The 27,241-nt window shown below is 40.5% G+C and overlaps 1 protein-coding gene across 1 annotated transcript; it reads right to left on the bottom strand.

Annotated features, from left to right (window-relative positions):
• Nucleotides 1–6,175: 6,175 nt before the first annotated feature.
• LOC117431262 (gastrula zinc finger protein XlCGF7.1-like) lies at nucleotides 6,176–18,029 on the bottom strand. Its single transcript, XM_034052029.3, has 3 exons — nucleotides 17,743–18,029; nucleotides 9,969–10,497; nucleotides 6,176–9,393 (listed from the first exon to the last, which is right to left on the bottom strand). The coding sequence occupies exons 2-3, from the start codon at nucleotides 10,479–10,481 to the stop codon at nucleotides 9,025–9,027; spliced, it is 882 nt and encodes a 293-aa protein (XP_033907920.1). The 5' UTR covers nucleotides 10,482–10,497; nucleotides 17,743–18,029; the 3' UTR covers nucleotides 6,176–9,024.
• Nucleotides 18,030–27,241: the final 9,212 nt, after the last annotated feature.

Raw genomic sequence — 27,241 nt, 5'->3', positions numbered from 1 at the left:
GAAAACAAATATAATAAAGCATGACATTGTAAACATTGACTTGTTTTAACTGGAGTCCCCCAAGGGTCAGTCTTGGGTCCTCTCCTGTTCTCTCTCTCTACACCTGCTCCCTGGGCCCCCTCATCGCATCCTATGGTTTCTCATACCATTTCTATGCTGATGATGCTCAGATTTTCCTCTCCTTCCCCACCTCTGACTCCACCATCTCCTCCCGTATCTCTACCTGTCTGTCTGCTATTTCCTCCTGGATGCACTCGCATCACCTCAAACTCAACCTCTCTAAATCTGACCTCCTTTTCTTTCCCTCCTCCTCCCCCTCCTCTGATCTCTCTATCTCTGTTCCTCTGGAATCTACCACACTCTCTCCCTCTTCCTCAGCTAAGAACCTTGGAGTCACCCTGGACCCCTGCCTCTCTTATTCCCAGCACATCTCCACTCTGGCACGCACTTGCCGATTCTTCCTGAGCAACATCCGAAGAATCCGACCCTTCCTCACCAACTATGCTACCCAGCTCCGGGTCCAGGCCCTGGTACTCTCCCGCCTAGACTACTGCAACTCCCTCCTGGCTGGCCTCCCTGCGTCCGCCACCCATCCGCTCCAGCTCATCCAGAACTCTGCTGCCCGCCTGGTGTTCTCTCTGCCTCTCTTCGCCCACGCTACTCCACTACTCCGCTCGCTCCACTGGCTCCCGATCACCGCTCGCATCCAGTTCAAGACTCTTGTACTAGCCTACAGATGCCTTGACCAGGCTGCACCCAGCTACCTCCAGACCCTCATCTCTCCCTACACCCCCACTTGACCTCTCCGCTCCGCCTGCACTAGAAGACTGGCTCTACCTCCTCTACGCTCCCCTGCCTCCAGAGCCCGCTCCTTCTCCACCCTTGCTCCGCAGTGGTGGAATGACTTTCCTACAGATGTCAGGACTGCCCAGTCTCTGACCACATTCCGGCGCCTCCTTAAGACTCACCTCTTCAAACAGCACCTGTAGAACTCCTTTGTTTGTATCCTGGGACACTATCACCCTTCATGTAAATGTGCTTTATTTTGCTCTTATCTGCCCCCTATTTTACTGCATTTAATCCTGTACTTCAGAATACTGTAATCTGCCAAGTGTTTAACCTGTAGTACTTTGTATTTAATCATATCCTGATGTAACTATCACTATTTAATCATATCCTGATGTAACTATCACTATTATCTGCTGTATTATTGAATTGTGGTTTGTCACACTTGTACTTTGCTTGAACAAAAGTTATTGTATTTCTTGCTCTTATTGTATTACTTGTATTGTAACACTTGAAATGTATTTGCTTACGATTGTAAGTCGCCCTGGATAAGGGTGTCTGCTAAGAAATAAATAATAATAATAATAATTGTAACTGCTCTACAATGTCATGCTCTAACCCATGGGTTTGAGCTGAGGGGATATAGCAGATATACAGTTATGCTCTAACCCATGCGTTTGAGCTGAGGGAATATAGTAGATATACATTTCTAGTCAAAAGTTTACAGATCCCAATGGAAATGTATATCGAGAAATTTCATGAAAACAAATAATTATAGGAAAAATCTTTTGTAGCAAAAGTTTTGCTTTTGTGGATAAGGAAAAAAAGTTACAAGAAATAGATGTATACAATCATTTATTTCAGCAATTTTTTTGCAAAACTCCAAAAATGCTAATTCAAAAGTATTCATACCCTGACAAGGAAAATGAAATTATTATCTAGTTGAGGCACCTTTAGCAATAATAACCTCTTCTAAACAATTAGGATATTTGTCAATGAGCTTTTGGAATGATTGTTTAGTGATTTTTGACCATTCTTCAACACAAAATTCAGTTCATTCAAATTCCAGCTTGTTATTAACCTTCCTGTGACAGGGTGGCTGAGTCGTGACGTCAGGTCAGAAGCAGGAAGGGAAACACTGACACCAGGCAATTACTGCAATTCAAAAAGAAAGACGCGGCAGCGCCGTTTATTTAAATACAAAAATAAAATAAAAGGTTTAAACAAAAACACAGAGCTCACAGAGCAGAATAAAACAGTTAAACAAAACAAAATCACGAACACAAAATACCAAACAATACAGGTCAGGCTGGGCAGTAGCCTTCACTGTTCCTGTATTACTATATTTTTTAGTTTCATTTCATTTTGTTTAGTTTCGTTTCTCTCTTGCTCCTCTCGCTCTCACTCCTAACACCCACCTGTGCAAAGAGCTGCAGGCTTTTATGCAGGTGACCATCTCCCGATTAGCAACAAATTAATCACTTAATTAATTCAGGAGATGGCCACCTTCTGCACGAGGTTTTTAAATTACTGTGGATGGGACTACCCATCAACGCTACTAAACAAAAACAAACATTCGGCTACACCGTCACATTTATGCATAAAATAAATCATGAAACAAACAAATACAAAATAACACAAATGAGACACAGGGGCGGAGGGGAGACCCCGTTCTAAACTAAAATAAACACACACATGTACAGAGCTCCTCACCCTGTTACACTTCCTCACAATTCTTCTACTTGTTCTTGGTGAAAGAACCTTCTTTCTTCCAGACCGAGGGAGCGTTGTGACAGTACCATGAGTCTTGTACTTCTTGATAATATAAACAATAGTTGAAATTAGGATACTGAAATGCTTGTAAATCTTCTTCTATCCTTCTCCAGCTTTCTGACAATAAATGATCTGTCTAAGGTCTTCAGATAGTTCTTTACTTTTTCCCATATTGGCTTATTGGTAATGACAGCAATCATGCTATGCCTAACCCTTTTATACTCTCTAAGAATGGTCACCTACAATCCAGCATTTTCTAGACTTCTCTAGAATTAGGTTCTGCATTATCATATTGAAATTTCTAGCACCTTGTAGACAATACTATCATAAGAACATAAGAAAGTTTACAAACGAGAGGAGGCCATTCGGCCCATCTTGCTCGTTTGGTTGTTAGTAGCTTATTGATCCCAGAATCTCATCAAGTAGCTTCTTGAGGGATCCCAGGGTGTCAGCTTCAACAACATTACTGGGGAGTTGGTTCCAGACCCTCACAATTCTCTGTGTAAAAAAGTGCCCCCTATTTTCTGTTCTGAATGCCCCTTATCTAATCTCCATTTGTGACCCCTGGTCCTTGTTTCTTTTTTCAGGTCGAAAAAGTCCCCTGGGTCGACATTGTCAATAACTTTTAGGATTTTGAATGCTTGAATCAGATCACCACGTAGTCTTCTTTGTTCAAGACTGAACAGATTCAATTCTTTGAGCCTGTCTGCATACGACATGCCTTTTAAACCCGGGATAATTCCAGTCGCTCTCTTTGCACTCTTTCTAGAGGAGCAATATCCTTTTTGTAACGGGGTGACCAGAACTGAACACATTATTCTAGGTGAGGCATTGTAAAGTTTTCACATTACTTCTGATTTAAATTCAACACTTCTCACAATATATCCAAGCATCTTGTTGGCATTTTTATAGCTTCCCAATATTGTCTAGATGAAGACATTTCTGAGTCAACATAAACTCCTAGGTCTTTTTCATAGATTCCTTCTTCAATTTCAGCATCTCCCATATGATATTTATAATGCACATTTTTATTGCCTGCGTGCAATACCTTACACTTTTCTCTATTAAATGTCATTTGCCATGTGTCTGCCCAGTTCTGAATGCTGTCTAGATCACTTTTTTTTTTTTTTTTTTTTTTTTTTTTTTAAATTTAGTCGTTGCTAATCAGTTTTTATTATTTTCTCCCCAATTTGAAATGCCCAATTATTTTTAGGCTCAGCTCACCGCTACCACCCCTGCGCTGACTCAGGAGGGGCGAAGATGAACACACGCTGTCCTCCGAAGCGTGTGCCGTCAGCCGCCCGCTTCTTTACACTCTGCAGACTCACCGTGCAGCCGCCTCAGAGCTACAGCGTCGGAGGACAACGCAGCTCTGGGCAGCTTACAGGCAAGCCCGCAGGCGCCCGGCCAGACTACAGGGTTCGCTGGTGCGCGGTGAGCCGAGGACACCCTGGCCGACCTAACCCTCCCTCCCCCCGGGCGAAGCTCGGCCAATTGAGCGCCGTCCCCTGGAAGCTCCCGTCCACGGTCGGCTGTGGAATAGCCTGGACTCGAACCGGCGACATGCAGGCTATAGAGCGCATCCTGCACTCTAGTGAGTGCTTTTACTGGATGCGCCACTCGGGAGCCCCCCACTGTCTAGATCATTTTGAATGACCTTTGCTGCTGCAACAGTGTTTGCCACTCCTCCGATTTTTATGTCGTCTGCAAATTTAACAAGTTTGCTTACTATACCAGAATCTAAATCATTAATGTAGATTAGGAATAGCAGAGGACCTAATACTGATTCCTGTGGTACACCACAGGTTACCTCACTCCATTTTGAGGTTTCTCCTCTAATTAGTACTTTATGTTTTCTACATGTTAACCACTCCCTAATCCATGTGCATGCATTTCCTTGAATCCCTACTGCGTTCAGTTTGAGAATTAATCTTTTATGCAGGACTTTGTCAAAAGCGTTCTGGAAATCTAAATAAACCATGTCGTATGCTTTGCAATTATCCATTGTCGATGTTGCATCCTCAAAAAAATCAAGCAGGTTAGTTAGACACGATCTCCCTTTCCTAAAACCATGCTGACTGTCTCCCAGGATATTGTTACCATATAGGTAATTTTCCATTTTCCATAAGTTTACATATAATAGAAGTCAGGCTTATTGGTCTGTAGTTACCTGGTTCGGTTTTGTCTCTCTTTTTGTGGATCGGTATTACGTTTGCAATTTTCCAGTCTGTTGGTACAACCCCTGTGTCAAGAGACTGTTGCATGATCTTGGTTAGCGGTTTGAAAATAACTTCTTTCATTTCTTTGAGTACTATTGGGAGGATCTCATCCGGCCCAGAGGATTTGTTTATTTAACCTTTGTTTTCAACTAGAAGATACATCTTCAATGAAAGAATACACTTGACTTGGTATTTAGAGTCTTGATATTTGTATTTATTTCAAAGATTGCATTTTCCATTTGACTGATGAAAAGGAAACACATTCTAAACACAAAGGGACTCCAATTGATTTAAATGTATTATTGTTATTTATTTCTTAGCAGATGCCCTTATCCAGGGCGACTTACAATTGTTACAAGATATCACATTATTTTTACATACAAGTACCCATTTATAGTTGGGTTTTTACTGGAGCAATCTAGGTAAAGTACCTTGCTCAAGGGTACAGCAGCAGTGTCCCCCACTGGGGATTGAACCCACGACCCTCTGGTCAAGAGTCCAGAGCCCTAACCACTACTCCACACTGCTGCCCTTGTATTGATTTAAATTCCACTGTGCTGCACTCACTCAGGCAGCTCTACACATCAGCATGGGGTTAAACAAAGAGTGGAAATCTGGATACAGGTTTTTAATTAAAAAAACCTGAATGAAAACTACTGCAACTCTCCAGCGTTCAGTTCATCTTTGATACAGCCCATAAACCAGCTGGAAGTCTTCCAGTATCGGCTGCTTTCAGTAAGGTTTTAGGCAGTGACAAATCACATAGTTTGAAACTCAAACTAGCCCTGCTGTTGCACCCGGTCCTGGGTTTCAGAACTCCCCTCGATTGAAGTTTATTATTATTAATATTGAAATGATGAGGAGCCAGAAATTTCAGCAGGGTTAGAAACTCACACTAGCCCTGCTGCTGCACCTAGTCCTGGGCTTCAGAACTCCCCTCAAAGTCTATTATTATTAATATTGAAATGATCAGGCCCCTGGTAAATCTGCTCTGAATTAACTGATCACTCATCACAGCAGGCTGTAATTTTTCATGTTGACTCCCCTCGTCTCTGGTGAGAACGCCAGTTGAGCTTGTTTGAGCTGTTACATAAATACCCCTTATCTCTGGTGGGAGTATCGGTGGTATTTGAGCTTGTCTGATCTGTTATAGTCACTCCCGTGTCTCTGGTGGTATTTGAGCTTGTCTGATCTGTTATATTCACTCCCCGTCTCTGGTTGGTATTTAAGCAATATGGCATGACAGGGTGTGTGTTTTTGTGGGATATCGCCACGGAGGTGTGTTATGAGGCATGTGGTGAGAAGTGGCGAAATCCCACAACAACACACACCCTGGAGTCTGATTGCGATTATACAATGGTTATGAAATAATTTTGAATGGAAAAAAAGAGAAAAAGTAAGTTTTGAAATATAGTTTTAATGAAAATGTGACATTCCGCCCAAGAAAGTAGTTCTCCAACTGTGTTCAATAGTAAACAAATACATATGTAGTTAATATGTAGATAATAAATTGATAATCTGAATACTAACTTTTAAAACTGCCACAGATCATGAACTAGAGCAGGGGTATCAAACATACAGCCCGCGGGCCTAATCCGGCCCATGGAATATTGCAGAATATTATTTTTTTATTCAATAGGAAACATAGTAAAAAATTTGTGCTGGGACAAATATCCGAACTAACGTTTTTTTTAACATGTATTCGAAGGCGGGATTTACTCTGCTGGAGCTGCTGCTCCCTTTCCCTTGCCTCACTGCTGCTGTGCGTCGGGGGCATGTCCTTCCGGCGCCCCATTGGCAGGGATGGAGCAGTGGGGGGGGTTCATGTCCTGCCGGCGCCCCATTGGCAGGGGTGGAGCAGTGGGGGGGCATGTCCTGCCCACGCCACATTGGGAGTGGCGGAGAAGTGTGTGTGGGGGGGGGGGGGGGCATGTCCTGCCAGTGCCCCATTGGTAGGGACGGAGCAATGGGGGGCGTTCTCCTGGTGCGCTCTGACTGTCAGCTAAGATCAGCCCCATGCGCTGGTGAGTGTTGCTGTTCACTCTATTTGCTAAATAAAATACCTATCTATTTTGGAAGATAAAAGTTGTACGCTTGGATTCTTACCGCCGCTACAATATATAAATATTTAACAAGCGAGTCAATCGGGGTCCATTTCTTTCTGCAATATTATGATACTTGCAAAAGAAATTACCCGTATAGTAATCAACGTTTTAATTTACTTTCATGATGCAGTCCTAGTTTTTGTAAGTGGAATGCAAAAAAACAGTGAGTAAATAGTTTTTCAAATGTATTTTATTTGAAGTGTTTATTCAAGCTAAAACCTAATGTTATTACTTTATGAAAATGTGTCTATGGCCACTTTGTTCATTGCAAAGACACAACAATGGCAGGGATTTTTTTTTTTTTGCGTCGTCTACTTTGTTTATACTTGAAATAACACAATATTTTACTGTATTGCTTTCTTACTTCTGGGATATTTTTCCACTTTAATACAGTGTCACATATAATGGCTTTGATAACATTTTAAAAACAAATATTCAAATTAATATCTAAATCTTGAACGAATATCCTAACATGAAAATTCCATGTTTGTCCCAGCACTAAAAAAAATAGCAAAATATAAATAGATACGGATAAATTCTTTATTAGCACTCACCAAAGATAAAGACAAAGAATATTAGTGACTGCTACTGCTGCTCCTGATACCTGGGACCTCTTGAACTAGCGCATCAACATCTGGAGCAAATGACTGGGCTGAGGATATCTTGAGAATCAAGTTAAGTCGAGAATTACATTTTGATTTGTTGATATTCATGACGGAGAAAGCTTGCTGCTTCTCAGGACACACTATTTCAGCAGCTTTTAGCAGCATGTCTTCAAAAACTCTCCATCAGAAATGGTTTTGAAGAAACACCTATTTTGTGAGTAACCATAAAGCTTGCCTTAACAGCAGCATCACTTATGCTACAAGCATTAATAAACATTGATTGCTGCTTTTTCAATGACTGTGCTAATTCAGATTATCTTCACATTAGCTTTCCTGTATATTTATCTTATTTCTTGCCATGGTTTGCTTCATAGCATCTTTTAATGTTGTATTATTTCACAACAGACACATGTTACTTACAAATTAAGCACATTGGCTTTGCATTCATGTCCACAAAGAAATACAAAATTCACCATTTGTCTTGAAACACACAGCACTTGTTCCATCTTTCTCTTCACGGATTAAAGACATGACACTTGTTACTACAGAACTTACAAATCAGACCTAAAAACCTTGTTCTGGTATCACTGGTGTCGTAACTCAAACCAGCTGACGCACTGCTGCCTCACCCACAGCAATCACAGCAACATGACAATGTGTGTTGCTCATGCGAAGGAACTCGCTGGAGGCATGTTTGCACACTAAGAGATGATGGTGAATAAAATAATCAATATGTGCGATTTAGGGGAATGTAAATACGCTATGTATGATAATTTGTTAAATACAATAATTTTGAAGTTTTGTGTTCGTCTTTGTATTTTTATAATCACTCGGCCCGCCCCAAGCGCCAGGGTATCGGATCAGGCCAGCCAAACGAAACAAGTGACACCCCTGATTTAGAGTGACATTTCCATTCAAAACACAACCTAGAAAGTAGCGTATTTGGCCGCCAGATGGCGCAACAGTATTGTCCCGTTACTGTCTTTATTTACCATGCTTTGAATCGAGCATTGGAGAGCAAGTGCACGGTTGTGCTTCGAGTAAATTATGGCCCTTCTTTAGATATGCGCTTCTTGTTCATCAAGGACAGTCTGAGGTATGAGGAGTGGATGGCAGTAGAAAGCTGTAGCATTTGGTGGCAATTCTTTTAAATTGATGCAATGACAAAGCGACTTCATAAACAATCACTGAAACTCCAAATCAGCAACCATTTGATAAGACATGGTGAAAGAAAAATTAATTTGAAAAGACAGATAGAACTGCCATTAGGTAAGTGGAGTAGTGATGTTTGTTTACCTGTGATAAGGCTGTAGTTCCAAACCACGGCTCTGAACCCACTGAAATGAATAGCAGGGCGATCCTTGCCCTTGTATAATTCAGGTTGTCTGAACTGTTATAGTCACTCCCTGTGTCTCTGGTGGTATTTGAGCTTGTCTGATCTGTTATAGTCACTCCCTGTGTCTCTGGTGGTATTTGAGCTTGTCTGATCTGTTATATTCACCCCCTCCCCGGTGGTATTTCAGGTTTTCTGATCCGTTACGGTGACTCCCCCTCTCTCTGGTGGCACCGCCGGTGGTACTTTAGGTTGTCGGAGCAGCGGAACCTCTTTCCGCAGTCGTTGCAGGGGTAGGGCAGCTCGCCCGTGTGGATGCGCTGGTGCTTGATCAGGCTGCTCAGGTGCCGGAAGCTCTTAGCGCACTGCGCACAGCGGAAGGGAGTCTCCCCACTGTGGATCCGCTGGTGCGACTTGAGGCTGCCCAGCTGGTTGAAGCTCCGTCCACACTCCGCGCAGCTGTACGGAGTCTCCCCAGTGTGAATGCGCCGGTGGATCCGCAGGTCTCCCAGCCGACGGCAGCTCTTCCCACAGTCCGGGCAGCAGTACAGAGTCTCAGCGGTGTGGATCACCTGGGGGAGAGGAGGAGGATCAGGCCCTGATTAGCACTAGTCTTCCTCACCTAAAGTAACATTCGGTAGTCCAAGATTATTAGTGCTAGTCAGGGTCTGTGGAACCAGCCATTAAACTTTACATATTGTGAATGGTGAGAGCATACAGTAGTATAATCACTGCAGCTGCCATGCAGATCTCTGACAATGGTTTATGAAAAATTGTTAAACTTTAGGGAAACACTAGGGAAAAGTTCAACTGTTTATTTTTTTAACCAGGAGACTTACCCATTGAGACCGACGCCTCATTTACAGGGGGTCTTGGAAAACAATGACCGAAGAATAGAATAAATAAGACATATCTATTTGTTAATGTTGACTGAAGGAGGAGAAGTATTGGCAAGAGGTTTGAAGCAATTCCCAAATGCAATCTTAAAACCAGTGAAGGAAAGATTATCAAATTCCATCTTCATACCATGATGGAAACAATTCCTTGTCTTCGTGAGTTGATGTGCAAAAGATAATTCTCCCGTTTGTGCTTGAACCCTGGAAACAACCAAGGGTTCTGTTTACCTGTTTAAACTTCCCTCTCTTACCTGGTGTGATTTGAGGTGCCAGTCTCTCTTGAAGCCCTTGCCACACTCGGTGCAGGTGTAGGGAGTGTCTGTGCTGTGGATGCGGTGGTGAGCTTTCAGCTGGCTGTCTCTCTTGAAGCTCTTGCCACATTCAGTGCAGAGGTGCGGTGCCTCGCCTGTGTGGTAGCGCGTGTGTTTCTGCAACGCAGAGAGCAGGTGGAAGCACTGACCACACTCCGGGCAGCTGTAGGGGCCCCTGTCCAGGGCAGCCTGCTGTTCGGGGGCCACAGGTTGGTCCAGCTCCACGGGCTCCTCTTTAATGTGGACCGGCTCCGGTTCCTCAATCACGTGGACCAGCCCCAGCTCGCTGACATCCTCTGCAATGTTGTCCCACTTTACTGGCCTGTTCTCTTTAATGTGGATAGACCCCATATCCTCCTCCTCCTCTTTAATAGAGACAGACTCCACTTCCTCTGCAATGCTCTTTGGGTCTGTCTCTCCGTTCTCCTCCTCTTTAATATGGACCTGGTCCATCGGCAGAACTCTTCACCTGCGAGGTTCAGAATCAGAGCACAGAGGAATTTATTATCATGTTATGTTGTTTCTTTCTTTATTTTTGTGTTTCTATCGTGTTCCTGAAGAGCTGACATCATCCATTAACTTTCCTTTCTGAAATCCAAGCTAACACCAGCATTTAATAAACTAACAACAGCTCTACCGTCTTGGTAAAAGAAATAAACCGAAGGAAAATATCGCAGACGCCGCCCGCCCCCTCGGTGGCTGGCCAATCACACTGCCAAGATTTCTTTTTTTACTAGTATAAAACAAATAAGCATGTCAGTGACGTTCCTCCACTCACCATGGCTGTAAATTCAACTTCAGAGTAACAATAAAGAGTCTGACTTTCAGACATGGTGTGCAGATGTGTTCAGAACACCCGGGGAATATTCTCTACAGTCCGTGCAAAAGTAGGTCCAGACCAAGTTTCATCATAATTGAATAAGCTCTTCTCTGGATATACAGTCGCTATAGAACAGTGGTCGGCAAGTAATTTAAATAGCGGGCCAACTGATCCCTTGGCAGCCACAAAGCAGGCCAATTGAGGGATTTTTTTTTCCATTTTAATCATTCAGATATATACATATGTTCATACGTGTTTTAAAATTGTAACGGCCTAACAAACTATTGAAACTGAAAATGACCTTCTCTGTCTGACCAGCCATCCCAGCATGCACTTGGGGTCGCGCCAGCAAAACCGATGCACGAAACAGGCTGACCGAAGAATCTTTGGAGGACTGCCTATGTATCGCCATCACATCTGTCACACCTGGGGCCAGTTGTACTAACGAGATCAAAAATCAGGATCGGCTCCGGGCTCACTGGAGCCAGATCATGAAAAGGCATTGTACTAAGCGGATCAGGATCAAGCTCCACTGATCCGAAATATTGATCCGATCCTGGAGCTGCGCAGCCGTAACTAGAGAAACTGACCAATGAGAAGCGAATATGCGTGGCGCAGAGATTGAAGATTCTGAATGTCAGAAAATGAAATGCATTTCATTTAAACAACATAAATCAGAAGCAACTACTGTACATGTATAATTTAAAACTTCAGCGATTCTATAAAAACAGATCAAGTATATTAATACCGGTATCTGGTTTTGTTTTGTTTTTTTAACTTCCAAAAATGTTTTAATAAATGTTAGCGTAATCACGATCGTGTGTATTTTCTGACGGACACACAGATATTTTACAGCGGTATAGCCACCATTCACACAAACATCTAGCTGCAGCGTCGGTTCAGGGCAAATTATCAACACATTTTGAGCAAATGTAATCAAGTGCTGAAAGACAGCTGCAACTGGAAAATGTCGCAGACAGGGGGAGATTGAGGCTGTGAAAAGGTAAACAAGTTACTGAGAAAAAAGGAATTGGGGGAGGGAAAAATGATATGCATTAAAAAAAAAAAAACTACAACGTTAAATCTAATTAAAGCAATGATTTAATTGAATTGATAACATGAGAACGCCAGTATGACTTTGTCAACACAGAAAACGTAGAAATATTATTTCTGAAACCTCATTATGCAGTCAGGTCTATTTCTTTCTGTAGCTATACGGCGAAAACAGAAATGTCAGCTATAGCTGAACACAAACTAATATTGTACAAAGTTTTTTTTCTAATTGGTATTATCTTAATACAGTACTGTTACAGCTACTTTTAAATGCATTGTTGCTTAATGTTTTCTAAAACGTTAAATGATCTCCGTTTCAATCTGAAGTAAATATTTTTGGATATCCCTGCAAGCAGGTTTTAAAGTTTATTAAGTTATCGTTACAATTATCCAAATTCAGTATAGTGCTTATTTAAATATTATTTTAGCAATTTTAAAAAGGTTTCAGTTATGTATTTTGATGATGCATGGTCCATTTTAAAAACGTTCGATCACGCTCTGATCCGATTCTGATCTTGGTCTATAACAAACATGATTGATCCAATAGTTGGGCCGTATTCTTACTTCTTCCTCGCTGAAAACCTCAAGAGGGTTTTGCCTATCTTTAAAAACCTGACCTATACGTGTCTGCCGGTTTCAAATAAAACGAATTGCGTTTAGTTCCTCAATTTTTCAAAAGTGGGATCAAGTTCTGAATGTTCTAAAGCTGACCGCAGAAGGAAAATGTAATTTTGCTCATTGAATTTGCCATGACGCAGTTAAGCTTTTGCAGTGGATTTTTTTTTTTTTTCATTCTGCGATGTTGAGTGTAGGGGTAGCAAACATGAAACACAAGGAACAAAACAATTAAGCTTTAAAAAAATCCAAGCGATTTTTAAAATTTTTTTAATTTTGATTTTTTATTATTATTATTTGTTAATATCCCTGCCAAGGAGGCTTTTGCCGACCATTGCTATAGAAAGTCTACACCCCCTTTCAAAATTTTCACCTTTTGTTGCCTTATAGCCTGGAATTAAAATGCATTAAAATAGTTTTTTTTTTCATTTATCTACACATTGTACCCCACAACTTCCAAGTGAAAAAAATATTCTAGAAATTTGTAGAAAATGAATTAAAAATAAAAACTGAAATAGCTTGGTTGGATAAGTGTCCACCCCCCTTGTAATAGCAATCCTAAATTAGCTCTGGTGTAACTAATCGCCTTCAAAATCACACACCAAGTTAAGTGGCCTCCACCTGTGTTAAATTGCAGTGATTCACATGATTTCAGGATAAATTCAGCAGTTCCTGTAGGCTCCCTCTGCTGGGTAGTGCATTTCAAAGCAAAGACTCAACCATGAGCACCAAGGCGCTTTCAAAAGAACTCCGGGACAAAGTTGTTGAAAGGCACAGATTAGGGGATGGGTATAAAAAAATATCAAAGGCCTTGAATATCCCATGTAGCACGGTCAAGACGATTATTAAGAAGTGGAAGGTCCACAAATCTGACCTGTATGGTAGGGTGGCAAGAAGGAAGCCATTACTCAAAAAAGCCCACCTTGAATCCTGTTTGAAGTATGCAAAAAAACACTCAGGAGATTCTGTAGCCATGTGGCAAAAAGTTTTGTGGTCTGACGAAACTAAAATGGAACTTTTTGGCCTAAATGCAAAACTTTATGTTTGGTGCAAACCCAGCACAGTGCATCACCCAAAGAACACCATCCCTACTGTGAAGCATGGTGGTGGCAGCATCATGTTATGGGGATATTTCTCATGGGGCACTTGTCAGGACAGAAGGGAAAATGAATGGAGCAAAGAACAGAGAAGTCCTTGAGGAAAACCTGCTGCCCTCTGCAAGAAACCTGAAACTGGGACTGAAGTTCACCTTTCAGCATGGCAACAACCCAAAGCACACAGCCAAAGCTACACTGGAGTGGCTAAGGAACAAAAAGGTAAATGTCCTTGAGTGGCCCAGTCAGAGTCCCGACCTAAATCCAGTTGGAAATTTGTGGCATGACTTGAAGATTGCTGTCCATCAACGCTCCCCAAGGAACTTGACAGAGCTTGAACAGTTTTGTAAAGAAGAATGGTCAAATATTGCCAAATCTAGGTGTGCAAAGTTGGTAGAGACCTATCCCAACAAACTTTCAGCTGTAATTGCTGCCAAAGGTGCTTCCACCAAGTATTAACTCAGGGGGGTGGAGACTTATCTAATTATGATCTTTCAGTTTTGTATTTTTAATATATAATTTTTTTCTCAATAAAAACTTTTTTCCCCTTAACAGTGTGGAGTATGGTGTGTAGATTAGTGGGAAAAAAATCCTCATTTAATGCATGAAACTCTGAGGCACTGACACAACAAAATGTGAAAAAAGTTCAAGGGGGTGTAAACTTTCTATAGGCACTGTATGTAAAACCTTAGTGTGATAGACAGACAACATGTATTGAAATAAAACTCCTGTTGCACAGCAGTTTCACCCATTCCAGGTTTTAATGCATGCTTGGTTAGCCACGGTGCGTATAGGTAGCAAGCTCAGGTGTGTCATTATTAAACTCATAGTGAAACCAGGGATGGATCAAATTGCTATGCAATGGGAGTCTTATTTCCATCACTGGACAGGCAGACAGACATGCATGCATGCAGGCAGACAGACACATAGGCAAGGTGACCCTATACACCCCCAGATTCTGATAATAACTTGTGCTGAATAACTTTCTGTTGCAAGTTTCATCATAAATCGGACAAACGTGCTAGATTATACCTCCCAGCAGAGTATTAATACATTTGTGAAGGAAGACATAACCACAAGGCCTGATGTTTTTCAGAACAATGGGACTCTTTGTTTTTTACTTTCCATGGTTCAACCCCTCTATGCAGCAGACATTGTTAGTTTGCCAGTCTGTTTATATTCCCTTAGGGTAGATTTAGCTCTGATCTGTGAACTAAGCAGTCTTGTTCCCATACCTAAATGCAGCAGCAGGTGGTTATGAACGCCAGCGAGAACATGCAGCCATGTCACAATGACCCACATTCTCACAGCACCAGCTCCTGATTGGCTGAGAACATACAGCCACATGATTTCCATTACACGAGAGTAGATGTTAAAACTTCATGCTGATTTGAACTCGGCTCTTGCCAAGATAAGCACCAACTAAGAAGTAGCTTTACAGTAAACTAATGTGATCCATATGTGTCTCCATCCATTTACGTTTCCTTCCATATGATGATGTAGATATCCTTCTGTCTGGTGTTAATGGCTGAAGTGTAATGCTGGCTCCAGGGATCAGCTTATTTTGCCTCCCTGGCGCATCAGCACACACAATGGCTGCAATGCTGGCTCTGGGGATCAACCACAGTGCGGCCTCCCCACACAATGACCCACATTCTTACACCTCCGGCTCCTGATTGGCTAAGGCAGTAAAGGCAGTAAGGCAGTAAATATTTAAGAAAGCAGCAAGCTTCACACAAGAGCAAACTGTACGTGATGTAATATAGTAGGAGTTCCACACACTAGACACCTGCACACTGTACTGGGACTTTCTTTAATACCCAAGGACTGAGTATTCACATGCAATCACTGTAGCCCTTCCAATTTCCCACACTGTAATTTTGCTGTTTTACTGCCTCATTATTGTAGGGAACTGCTGCAGTCTCTCCGGGGGTGTAACAGTAATGCTGCAGTCTCTCCGGGGGTGTAACAGTAATGCTAGAGTCTCTCCGGGGGCATAACAGTAATGCTAGAGTCTCTCCGGGGGCATAACAGTAATGCTAGAGTCTCTCCGGGGGCGTAACAGTAATGCTAGAGTCTCTCCGGGGGCATAACAGTAATGCTAGAGTCTCTCCGGGGGTGTAACAGTAATGCTAGAGTCTCTCCGGGGGTGTAACAGTAATGCTAGAGTCTCTCCGGGGGTGTAACAGTAATGCTAGAGTCTCTCCGGGGGTGTAACAGTAATGCTAGAGTCTCTCCGGGGGTGTAACAGTAATGCTAGAGTCTCTCCGGGGGTGTAACAGTAATGCTAGAGTCTCTCCGGGGGCATAACAGTAATGCTAGAGTCTCTCCGGGGGTGTAACAGTAATGCTAGAGTCTCTCCGGGGGTGTAACAGTAATGCTAGAGTCTCTCCGGGGGCATAACAGTAATGCTAGAGTCTCTCCGGGGGTGTAACAGTAATGCTAGAGTCTCTCCGGGGGTGTAACAGTAATGCTGCAGTCTCTCCGGGGGTGTAACAGTAATGCTAGAGTCTCTCCGGGGGTGTAACAGTAATGCTAGAGTCTCTCCGGGGGTGTAACAGTAATGCTAGAGTCTCTCCAGGGGTGTAACAGTAATGCTGCAGTCTCTCCGGGGGTGTAACAGTAATGCTAGAGTCTCTCCGGGGGCGTAACAGTAATGCTGCAGTCTCTCCGGGGGTGTAACAGTAATGCTAGAGTCTCTCCAGGGGTGTAACAGTAATGCTGCAGTCTCTCCGGGGGTGTAACAGTAATGCTAGAGTCTCTCCGGGGGCATAACAGTAATGCTAGAGTCTCTCCGGGGGTGTAACAGTAATGCTGCAGTCTCTCCGGGGGTGTAACAGTAACGCTAGAGTCTCTCCGGGGGTGTAACAGTAATGCTAGAGTCTCTCCGGGGGTGTAACAGTAATGCTAGAGTCTCTCCGGGGGTGTAACAGTAATGCTAGAGTCTCTCCGGGGGTGTAACAGTAATGCTGCAGTCTCTCCGGGGGTGTAACAGTAATGCTAGAGTCTCTCCGGGGGTGTAACAGTAATGCTAGAGTCTCTCCGGGGGTGTAACAGTAATGCTAGAGTCTCTCCGGGGGCATAACAGTAATGCTAGAGTCTCTCCGGGGGCATAACAGTAATGCTAGAGTCTCTCCGGGGGTGTAACAGTAATGCTGCAGTCTCTCCGGGGGTGTAACAGTAATGCTAGAGTCTCTCCGGGGGTGTAACAGTAATGCTATAGTCTCTCCAGGGGTGTAACAGTAATGCTGCAGTCTCTCCGGGGGTGTAACAGTAATGCTGCAGCCACAGACACATTGACACTAAAACACTGAACCACAAACACACATAGCCATAGACACACTGACAGACAACGCACAAACACTAACACACTGAGCCACAAACACACATAGCCATAGACACACTGACAGACAACACACAAACACTAACACACTGAGCCACAGACACATAGCCTAGACACACAGACAATGACAGAACTCCACACACGTCACCTATAAACACACAGACACATAGCCTAGACACACTGACAATGGCAAAGCCCCAGACACACACAATGCTAGCCTAAAACACACACACACACTGAGCCACAGACACATAGCCTAAACCTACTGACAATGACAGAGCCCCACACACATAGCTAGCCTATACACATACACACACACACAAAATCCCACACAACCCGACACAAGCAGGCACAGCAGTCCTATAGTTATTACAGGCATGGCGACCCACATGCTCACAGCACCGGCTCCTGATTGGCTGAGCCATTGAAGGTCACATATTCATGGCCACAGCAAGCTCCCTCCAGACGGATACCAGGACAGAAAGACACAGGGGCACAGACACCTGCACTCACCTAGACTGATGGGTGTTTGAGACCTCCGGGCGAGCATGTTACTGTGTATGCTCAGATACTGTATGTCACGGTGACCTACTTAATGTAGAACTCGGCAGGTTGCTAAGTTACCGGTGCACGTACAGCACGTGCAGAAATTAAAGCTAGTAACGCGGCCTGGACCGGTAAACAAAACACACAAACCCGCAACACAGTGAGTTTAACGGGGTTTCAGTGACAGGCAGGACACACTCATAATGAAATATAATACAAGTGTTGCGTTTTTTTTGTACTTACCCTTTTCTTAAGTATTCTTTGGTAGCTGTTTTCTTTCTTTTTTTTACAATAAACTAACTACCGTCTAGGTAAAATAAATAAACAGAAAATACTATCTCTGAAAATATCGCAAACCAGCTGAAGACACCGTGTCTAAACAACTTGTCTAACACCGCCCACCCCCTCGGCGACTGGCCAATCACAATACCACACTTAGAGTCTGGCGGTGGACAACCCAATCAGACTTCCAGGCTGCGCAGATGTATCGCTGCAGCCAATAATCCTCAAGCACGGCCAGCAAATCTGTAATCCCGTCCGCCTTGTTAACCTATCAGTGACCGTTTTACATGCAATATTTTATATGGTACGGTTTTTGTTGTAGGTATATTATTATTATTATTATTATTATTATTATTATTATTATTGGGAAGTTATAAATGATCATTTTTGTTGTACATCTGTTCATATTGTTTTAATGCAATAAAAAGTCGTTTTGCAGTTATTCTGACAGGGCGGGATTATCTTTGAGTGAAAGCGGGATTCAGGGTCACGAGGCGTGCCGAGTAGAAACCGCGCATTTTATTGGATAAAGCTGCACAGCGTGCAAAGATGATTAGCTGGCTTTGCTGTCAGTCGCTGAGTTGTGCCGTGTGATTGGTCAGTAGCGGGACGGCGGGGACGGCCGTGTTGTGTTTAGGGAAACGGAAAGACAGTTTTGTTATGGCCGACGCTGCTTGTTGTAGGCAAGAATGTGAGACGACTACTTTTTCAGAATTTCGGAAAGATTGTCGAAGAAGTGTGCAGTGTATGTGTTTAAATCTGCGTTTGAATGGGTAGATACACAAAAACAGCGTGACACGTTTAAAGTAATTAATAATAGCACTTTAGGGAAAACGAAAGAAAGTGAATCAGAGAGTAAACTGCCTGAACAGAGATGAGGCGAGAAACACGTTTTACAAAACTTGATACAACGAATTTGGGACATTGCTTTCACTTAAAAAAAAAGTAATAACTATAAACTGAATACTGAAAGCAGGTTGCAGTGCTGTATTCTGAAATTCCATAGTTCTGTTGGTCCGCAGAATACAGTGGAGTATTCCATAGTTCTGTTGGTCCATAGAAACTAAACATGTTTTCGCTCAAGAATGTGTGTTGATTTTCCCCCCAAAACAGAAGTAACAACGTTTATGCCGTTTGAAATTAAATCAGCTATAGTACAGTATCACGTCTAAATACACATCTGATGTTTTAACTGTCTTACCCTAGTCTCTTCATGAAATGTAAAACGTTTCCACTGAATAAAAAAATCAAAATATAAATGCTTTTTTTTTTTTTTAAAGCTGTCTTAAGCGGTAGTGGCTGGTGGCCCCAAAAATTGGGGAGGCATAAAATATTGGCAGCGGGTCTGACTTTTTCGCTATTACATTTGAAAAAATGCTATTCAATACAAATGCTTCAATTTACCGAAATACTTCTGTTTGTTTACTATACAATACACCAGCAAAGCAAACCCTTATGAAAAAGACTACTAGATTACTGCTCATTACTACTACATGTTTACTTCTAATTACCTTCTTAATTACCACACAATTACTACTGCATACAGCAGTATAAAGTAGTAATTTTGGTAGTAAAATGTGTAGTAATAAATAGAGTTTTGGGTCGTTTCACTACTTATGAACACTACACATTTCCTACTGAAATTACTACTGAATACCTGCTTTTTTACTCTCTGAAACTTCTGACTGCTTACTTACACTACATAGTTACCACACAAATACTACTCGTTTCCTAAAGGCACTACAGGATTACTACTTATTTACTGCTGTTTGCAGTAGTAATTGTGTGGTAATTTGAAATAAACATAGTAGTAATGAGTAGTAATCTGGTAGTTTTTTCATAAAGGATATGTAGTAGTAAGAAATAGTAATCTATAAGTTTTTTTGGTTTTTTTTTACATAAGGGACTGCTAAAATATTATCACAGTTATTGTACAGTTTTTTTTTTTACTGAACTCTGCAGAATTACTACTGAACAATATCTGCATGTTAAATGAGTACAACTAACAGACAGTTATGATTTTTTTTTAACAGGCTACTTTCTTCACTTTCACCCATACAGGTGTACAGGAAGGTCTTGTAAATCCATACAGTTATACATATTAGTATAATGAGATACATATTATAACAGATATGAATAGAGTTGCTAATAAATAATTACATGGCACACAACAAAAACAATCAAACTAAATAAGTCTTCTAGTGTTTCTTCTAGCATTTAGACTATCATTAATAAATAATAGGTAAATAATTAATTCAGACATTGGTAATCATTAAATGTTTATTTTTAATTTCCCTAACAAAGTACAATATAAAAAAAATAATGAAAAAAATGGCAATTAATGACAATTTATAAATAATATTATTGAATTATTAAAACATGCAACATACATTTACATGGGCTAGATATTTTAAATAGGCCTAATAATTTAAAAAACTGATTTATTGTGCTTTTCTTTTTTCATGGTATGGGTTTGGTAATTTGTCTTCATAATTAAGTTTAGATTTTATTATTTGATTTTTTGCTGCTCCACTTTTTTTCTGAGACGTACGCTGGAAAAACAAAGAAAAGCATTTGTTACTGGTTAATTTATAGACAGGTTGGACAAGGCAACATACTTAAGAACATAAGAAAGTTTACAAACGACAGGAGGCCATTCAGCCCATCTTGCTCGTTTGGTTGTTAGTAGCTTATTGATCCCAGAATCTCATCAAGCAGCTTCTTGAAGGATCCCAGGGTGTCAGCTTCAACAACATTACTGGAGAGTTGGTTCCATACCCTCACAATTCTCTATGTAAAAAAGTGCCTCCTATTTTCTGTTCTGAATGCCCCTTTAACTAATCTCCATTTGTGACCCCTAGTCCTTGTTTCTTTTTTCAGATCAAAAAAGTCCCCTGGGTCGACATTGTCTATACCTTTTAGGATTTTGAATGTTTGAATCAGATCACCGCGTAGTCTTCTTTGTTCAAGACTGAATAGATTCAGTTCTTTTAGCCTGTCTGCATACGACATGCCTTTTAAACCTGGGATCATTCTGGTTGCTCTTCTTTGCACTCTTTCTAGAGCAGCAATATGCTTTTTGTAACGAGGTGACCAGAACTGAACACAATAATCTAGGTGAGGTCTTACTAATGCATTGTAAAGTTTTAACATTACTTCCCTTGATTTAAATTCAACACTTCTCACAATATATCCAAGCATCTTGTTGGCCTTTTTTATAGCTTCCCCACATTGTCTAGATGAAGACATTTCTGAGTCAACATAAACTCCTAGGTCTTTTTCATAGTTCCCTTCTTCAATTTCAGTATCTCCCATATGATATTTCTAATGCACATTTTTATTGCCTGCATGCAATACTTTACACTTTTCTCTATTAAATGTCATTTGCCATGTGTCTGCCCAGTTCTGAATGCTGTCTAGATCATTTTGAATGAACTTTGCTGCTGCAACAGTGTTTGCCACTCCTCCTATTTTTGTGGTGTCAGCAAATTTAACAAGTTTGCTTACTATACCAGAATCTAAATCATTAATGAAGATTAGGAATAGCAGAGGACCTAATACTGATCCCTGTGGTACACCACTGGTTACCTCTCTCCATTTTGAGGTTTCTCCTCTAATCAGTACTTTCTGTTTTCTACATGTTAACCACTCCCTAATCCATGTGCATGCATTTCCTTGAATCCCTACTGCGTTCAGTTTGAGAATTAATCTTTTATGCAGGACTTTGTCAAAAGCTTTCTGGAAATCTAAATAAACCATGTCGTATGCTTTGCAATTATCCATTTTCAATGTTGCATCCTCAAAAAGGTCAAGCAGGTTAGTTAGACACGATCTCCCTTTCCTAAAACCATGCTGACTGTCTCCCAGGATATTGTTCCCATATAGGTAATTTTCCATTTTAGATCTTATTATAGTTTCCATAAGTTTACATATAATAGAAGTCAGGCTTATTGGTCTGTAGTTCCCTGGTTCGGTTTTGTCTCCATTTTTGTGGATCGATATTACGTTTGCAATTTTCCAGTCTGTTGGTACAACCCCTGTGTCAAGAGACTGTTGCATGATCTTGGTTAGCGGTTTGTAAATAACGTCTTTCATTTCTTTGAGTACTATTGGGAGGATCTCATCCGGCCCAGGGGATTTGTTTATTTTAAGAGCTCCTAGTCCCTTTAACACTTCTGCCTCTGTTATGCTAAAGTTATTTAAAATTGGATAGGAACAGGTCGACATGTGGGGCATGTTGTCCGTGTCCTCCTTTGTAAAAACCTGTGAAAAGTAATCATTTAATATATTTGCTATTTTTTTACTGTTTGTATTGACCCTGGAATAACCAAGAGTCCTGCATCCTGAGATCTAAGATTCCACTTAGGAATGTATGGGATCAGCAGCTCTTGTAAATAACTGGGTGTTAATCCATTAAGGGCTTTATAAGTTAAACATAAAATCTTAAAATCAATTCGAAACTGTACAGGAAGCCAGTGTAAGGAAGCCACGACAGGAGTAATATGTTCACCTTTTCTGGTTTTAGTTAGAATTCTTGCAGCAGCATTGTGAATAAACTGCAAGCGAGACACCAAATATTTTGGAATCCAAGAAAAAAAGTGCATTACAATAGTCAATTCTCGATGAAACAAAGGCATGCATTAGCCTCTCAGCATCAGATACAGAAATAATAGAACGAAAGTTTAGCTATATTTCTCAAAAGATGCTTTAGGAATTTTACTAATATGGGACTCAAATAATAGAACAGGATAAAAAATGACCCCCAAATTTCTTGCTTCAAGTTTTAGTTCTGAGGAAATGCTATTTTATATAAATCAACATTTTTCAACTGGTGCTGTGAACCCAAAAGCATTACCTCCGTTTTATCAGAATTCAACATCAGAAAATTCTGTGACATCCAACACTTTATGTCAACACAGCAAGCAGCTAATAGCGCCCCAGTTGTCTGAATTGGGGATTGTCTGATTTGAAAGACAAGTACAGCTTGGAGAAAGAATCCTTGAGGAGGTCCAGAAGCATTTAAACTAGAAAGGAAGGGGGGAGAAAACAAAAAAACAGAAGGAGACCACATCAAAACAAGGGCAACAACTCAGGTAAGACAGCTATTAAATGTATTTATCTTAATGCTAGAAGTATCAGAAACAAAATGTTAGAACTTGAACTAACAAGTAACTACGATGTTATAGGTGTTACAGAAACTTGGTTGTCTGAGAGTGATGGAGACGAATATAATATTAGTGGGTACACACTGTATAGGAAAGACAGGCAGGACAGAAGAGGCGGAGGGGTAGCGCTATACATAAGAAATAGTCTTGAAGCCCAGGTGTTAAATCTGGACAAAGAAAACAAAGCCGAATAAATATGGGTCAGAATAATGGACAAAAATTCAAAGGGCATAATAATAGGAGCATGCTATAGACCGCCAAATTCAGACGCTGAGCAAAATAATCTGTTATACAATGACATTAGAAAGGCGCGTAGAAAAGGAGAAGCCATACTAATGGGGGATTTCAACTTCCCCCACATAAAAAGGGAGAACCCGTGGGGAGCACGACTGACAAAATTAAAATGGTGGAAATGACAAATGACTGCTTCCTAATGCAATTTGTCAAGGCACCGACTAGAGGGGAGGCATGCCTTGATTTAGTCTTTTCAAATAACAAAGACAGAATAACTAAAACAGAGGTCAGAGAGCCATTGGCAAACTCAGACCACAACATGGTCTCATTTTAAGTGTTTTTTAAAACCCCAAAAGTAATGACTAAAGCTAAGGTTTACAATTTTAGAAAAGCAAGCTATGAAGATATGAAACAGAGACTAACAGAAGTAGATTGGAGTAAAATAGAGAAAACATCCACAGAAAAAGGATGGCTGTTTTTAAAAAATGTAGTACTAGAGTCACAAAACAATTACATCCCAAAAGTAGACAAATCTAAATCTAAAACAAAGTGGCCAAAATGGTTTAATAGATCAATTAAAAAAATATTCAGTGAAAAAAGGCACTTTTCAGAGTACACAGAAAGAGTACTTGGAACTGCAAACACAAGTCAAAAAGGAAGTTATAAAGGCCAAGAGAGAGATAGAAATCAATATTGCTAAGGGGGTTAAAACCAATTCCAAAATGTTTTTCCAATATTATAACAGCAAGAGAACATTCAAAGAGGAGGTTATAAATGTCTAAGAGACACAAATGGCAAAATCATAGATGAAGAAAAAGAAATACGAAATATATTAAATGATTACTTTTCACAGGTTTTTACAAAGGAGGACACGGACAACATGCCCCACATGTCGACCTGTTCCTATCCAGTTTTAAATAACTTTAGCATAACAGAGGCAGAAGTGTTAAAGGGACTAGGAGCTCTTAAAATAAACAAATCCCCTGGGCCGGATTAGATCCTCCCAATAGTACTCAAAGAAATGAAAGAAGTTATTTACAAACCGCTAACCAAGATCATGCAACAGTTGTTTACACAGGGGTTGTACCGACAGACTGGAAAATTGCAAAATGTAATACCGATCCACAAAAATGGAGACAAAACCGAACCAGGGAACTACAGACCAATAAGCCTGACTTCTATTATATGTAAACTTATGGAAACTATAATAAGATCTAAAATGGAAAATTACCTATTTGGGAACAATATCCTGGGAGACAGTCAGCATGGTTTTAGGAAAGGGAGATCGTGTCTAACTAACCTGCTTGACCTTTTTGAGGATGCAACATTGACAATGGATAATTGCAAAGCATACGATATGGTTTATTTAGATTTCCAGAACGCTTTTGACAAAGTCCTGCATAAAAGATTAATTCTCAAACTGAACGCAGTAGGGATTCAAGGAAATGCATGCACATGGAATAGGGTGTGGTTAACATGTAGAAAACATAAAGTACTAATTAGAGGAGAAACCTCAAAATGGAGCGAGGTAACCAGTGGTGTACCACAGGAATCAGTATTAGGTCCTCTGCTATTCCTAATCTTCATTAATGATTTAGATTCTGGTATATTAAGCAAACTTGTTAAATTTGCAGACGACACAAAAATAGGAGGGGTGGCAAACACTGTTGCAGCAGCAAAGGTCATTCAAAATGATCTAGACAGCATTCAGAACTGGGCAGACACATGGCAAATGACATTTAATAGAGAAAAGTGTAAAGTACTGCACACAGGCAATAAAAATGTGCATTATAAATATCATATGGGAGATACTGAAATTGAAGAAGGAATCTATGGAAAAGACCTAATGTGGGGAAGCTATAAAAAAGACCAACAAGATGCTCGGATATATTGTGAGAAGTGTTGAATTTAAATCAAAGGAAGTAATGTTAAAACTTTACAATGCATTAGTAAGACCTCACCTAGAATAATGTGTTCAGTTCTGGTCACCTCGTTACAAAAAGGATATTGCTGCTCTAGAAAGAGTGCAAAGAAGAGCAACCAGAATTATCCCAGGTTTAAAAGGCATGTCGTATGCAGACAGGCTAAAATAATTGAATCTATTCAGTCTTGAACAAAGAAGACTACGCGGCGATCTGATTCAAACATTCAAAATCCTAAAAGATATAGACAATGTCGACCCAGGGGAATTTTTTGACCTGAAAAAAGAAACAAGGACCAGGGGTCACAAATGGAGATTAGATAAAGGGGCATTCAGAACAGAAAATAGGAGGCACTTTTTTACACAGAGAATTGTGAGGGTCTGGAACCAACTCCCCAGTAATGTTGTTGAAGCTGACACCCTGGGATCCTTCAAGAAGCTGCTTGAGATTCTGGGATCAATAACTACTAACAACCTGTGGCGGAGTGTCCCGTCCCTTTGCTTATTATTTATTTATATTATGATTTATGTTTATTACGGCGAAAGCAGATTTGTTATTTGTTATTGTTTTTGTGTTTTTAAAAACCTCGTGAGGATGCGTGACTGATCAGCTAGTGATTTAATTAAGTAGCTGACAGTCACGCATCCTTATTAAACTCGTGCAGACGGTGACCATCTCCCGAGTTAATTCATTGATTAATTGTTGCTAATTGGGAGATGGTCACTGTATATTAACTTGCAGCTCTCTACCCTCGGAGAGTGTCAGAGGCGAGATGGGTTTTGAGAGAGAGAGAGAGAGAGAGAGAGAGAGAGAGAGAGAGAGAGAGAGAGAGAGAGAGAGAGAGAGAGAGAGAGAGAGGAGATTAAAAGCTAAACAACTGCTAAGCCTTATTTGTTTATTTGTTTGGCCAACACGCTTTTTTGTTCAGTGTGTTTTGTGTTTGTTTAAACCTTTTGTTTATTTATTATGTAATAAAATAGCTGAGCGCCATAGCGCTCAGTTTCACCACTGCCATTCATTGCCTTCATTTGCTTCCTGGTCCGTGACATCACTACCCAAACGTCACTGGAACAACAGTTCGGCACACAACCAAAAAAGCAAGATGGGCCGAATGGCCTTCTCTCGTTTCTAAACTTTCTTATGTTAAGACTTTTGCACAGCAGTGTACAGTATATATATATATATATATATATATATATATATATATATATATATATATATATATATATATATATATATATATATATATATATATATATATATTATTTATTAGTAGAGCTGTCACTCGATTAAAATGTTTGATCGGAATTTTTGGGCATTAGTTGATTAATTGGTAGATAATAATAATAATAATAATAATAATAATAATAATAATAATAATAATAATCTTTATTTTATAAAGCGCCTAAATGCACACATCTCAAAGTGCTGTATAAACACAAAACACACAGTAGCATTAATCGGAGATTCATCCCTGCACATTTTTAATAAAGGCAACGATCTTATATATTAATACATAAAAAAAAAAAAAAATCACATACCCCAATGGGAATTTGGTCATTTTAAAATCGTTTTTATTTCAGTAAATGTAACACATTTTCACAGAACAATGTCAATCCATGAAAGAGATTAATAGCAAAATATAATGCAAAAGAATGGATTTTTTTGTCTTTGATGCAAACATACCATATATAACACTTATGGCTCCTTATGAACAACCTTTATTTTATTTATTTTTTACATTATATTTAGGGCTTCCGGATTTTCAGGACCATAACAGGTAAACATTGGTTAAAACAACTCTCCTACCCAAGTTCCACAATATAAACTAGTAAAATCGGTATACATAAACAACTTGAACAGTAATGTAATAGTAACAGTACTAACATCAATAAAACTAAACGTTGTAGTCGCAGCTTGTGACACTAGTAAAATACATTTACTCGCCTGAAACCATGCCAGGCCAAATGAGGGGTAATAGAATAATTCCTAGCCAGTTAAACCCCTTGGCCACGATATGTAAACCTGCAGCGCTCTGCACTCCAGGAGGGTGTTCAAGAGGAGGAACGAGAGAGAGAGAGAGAGAGAGAGAGAGAGAGAGAGAGAGAGAGAGAGAGAGAGAGAGAGAGAGAGAGAGAG

The sequence above is a fragment of the Acipenser ruthenus genome, chromosome 22 (assembly GCF_902713425.1).
Source record: "Acipenser ruthenus chromosome 22, fAciRut3.2 maternal haplotype, whole genome shotgun sequence".
NCBI lineage: Eukaryota > Metazoa > Chordata > Actinopteri > Acipenseriformes > Acipenseridae > Acipenser > Acipenser ruthenus.
The sequence above is the reverse complement of the archived record's forward strand: the minus strand, read 5'-3'. Positions and strand labels throughout refer to the sequence as shown.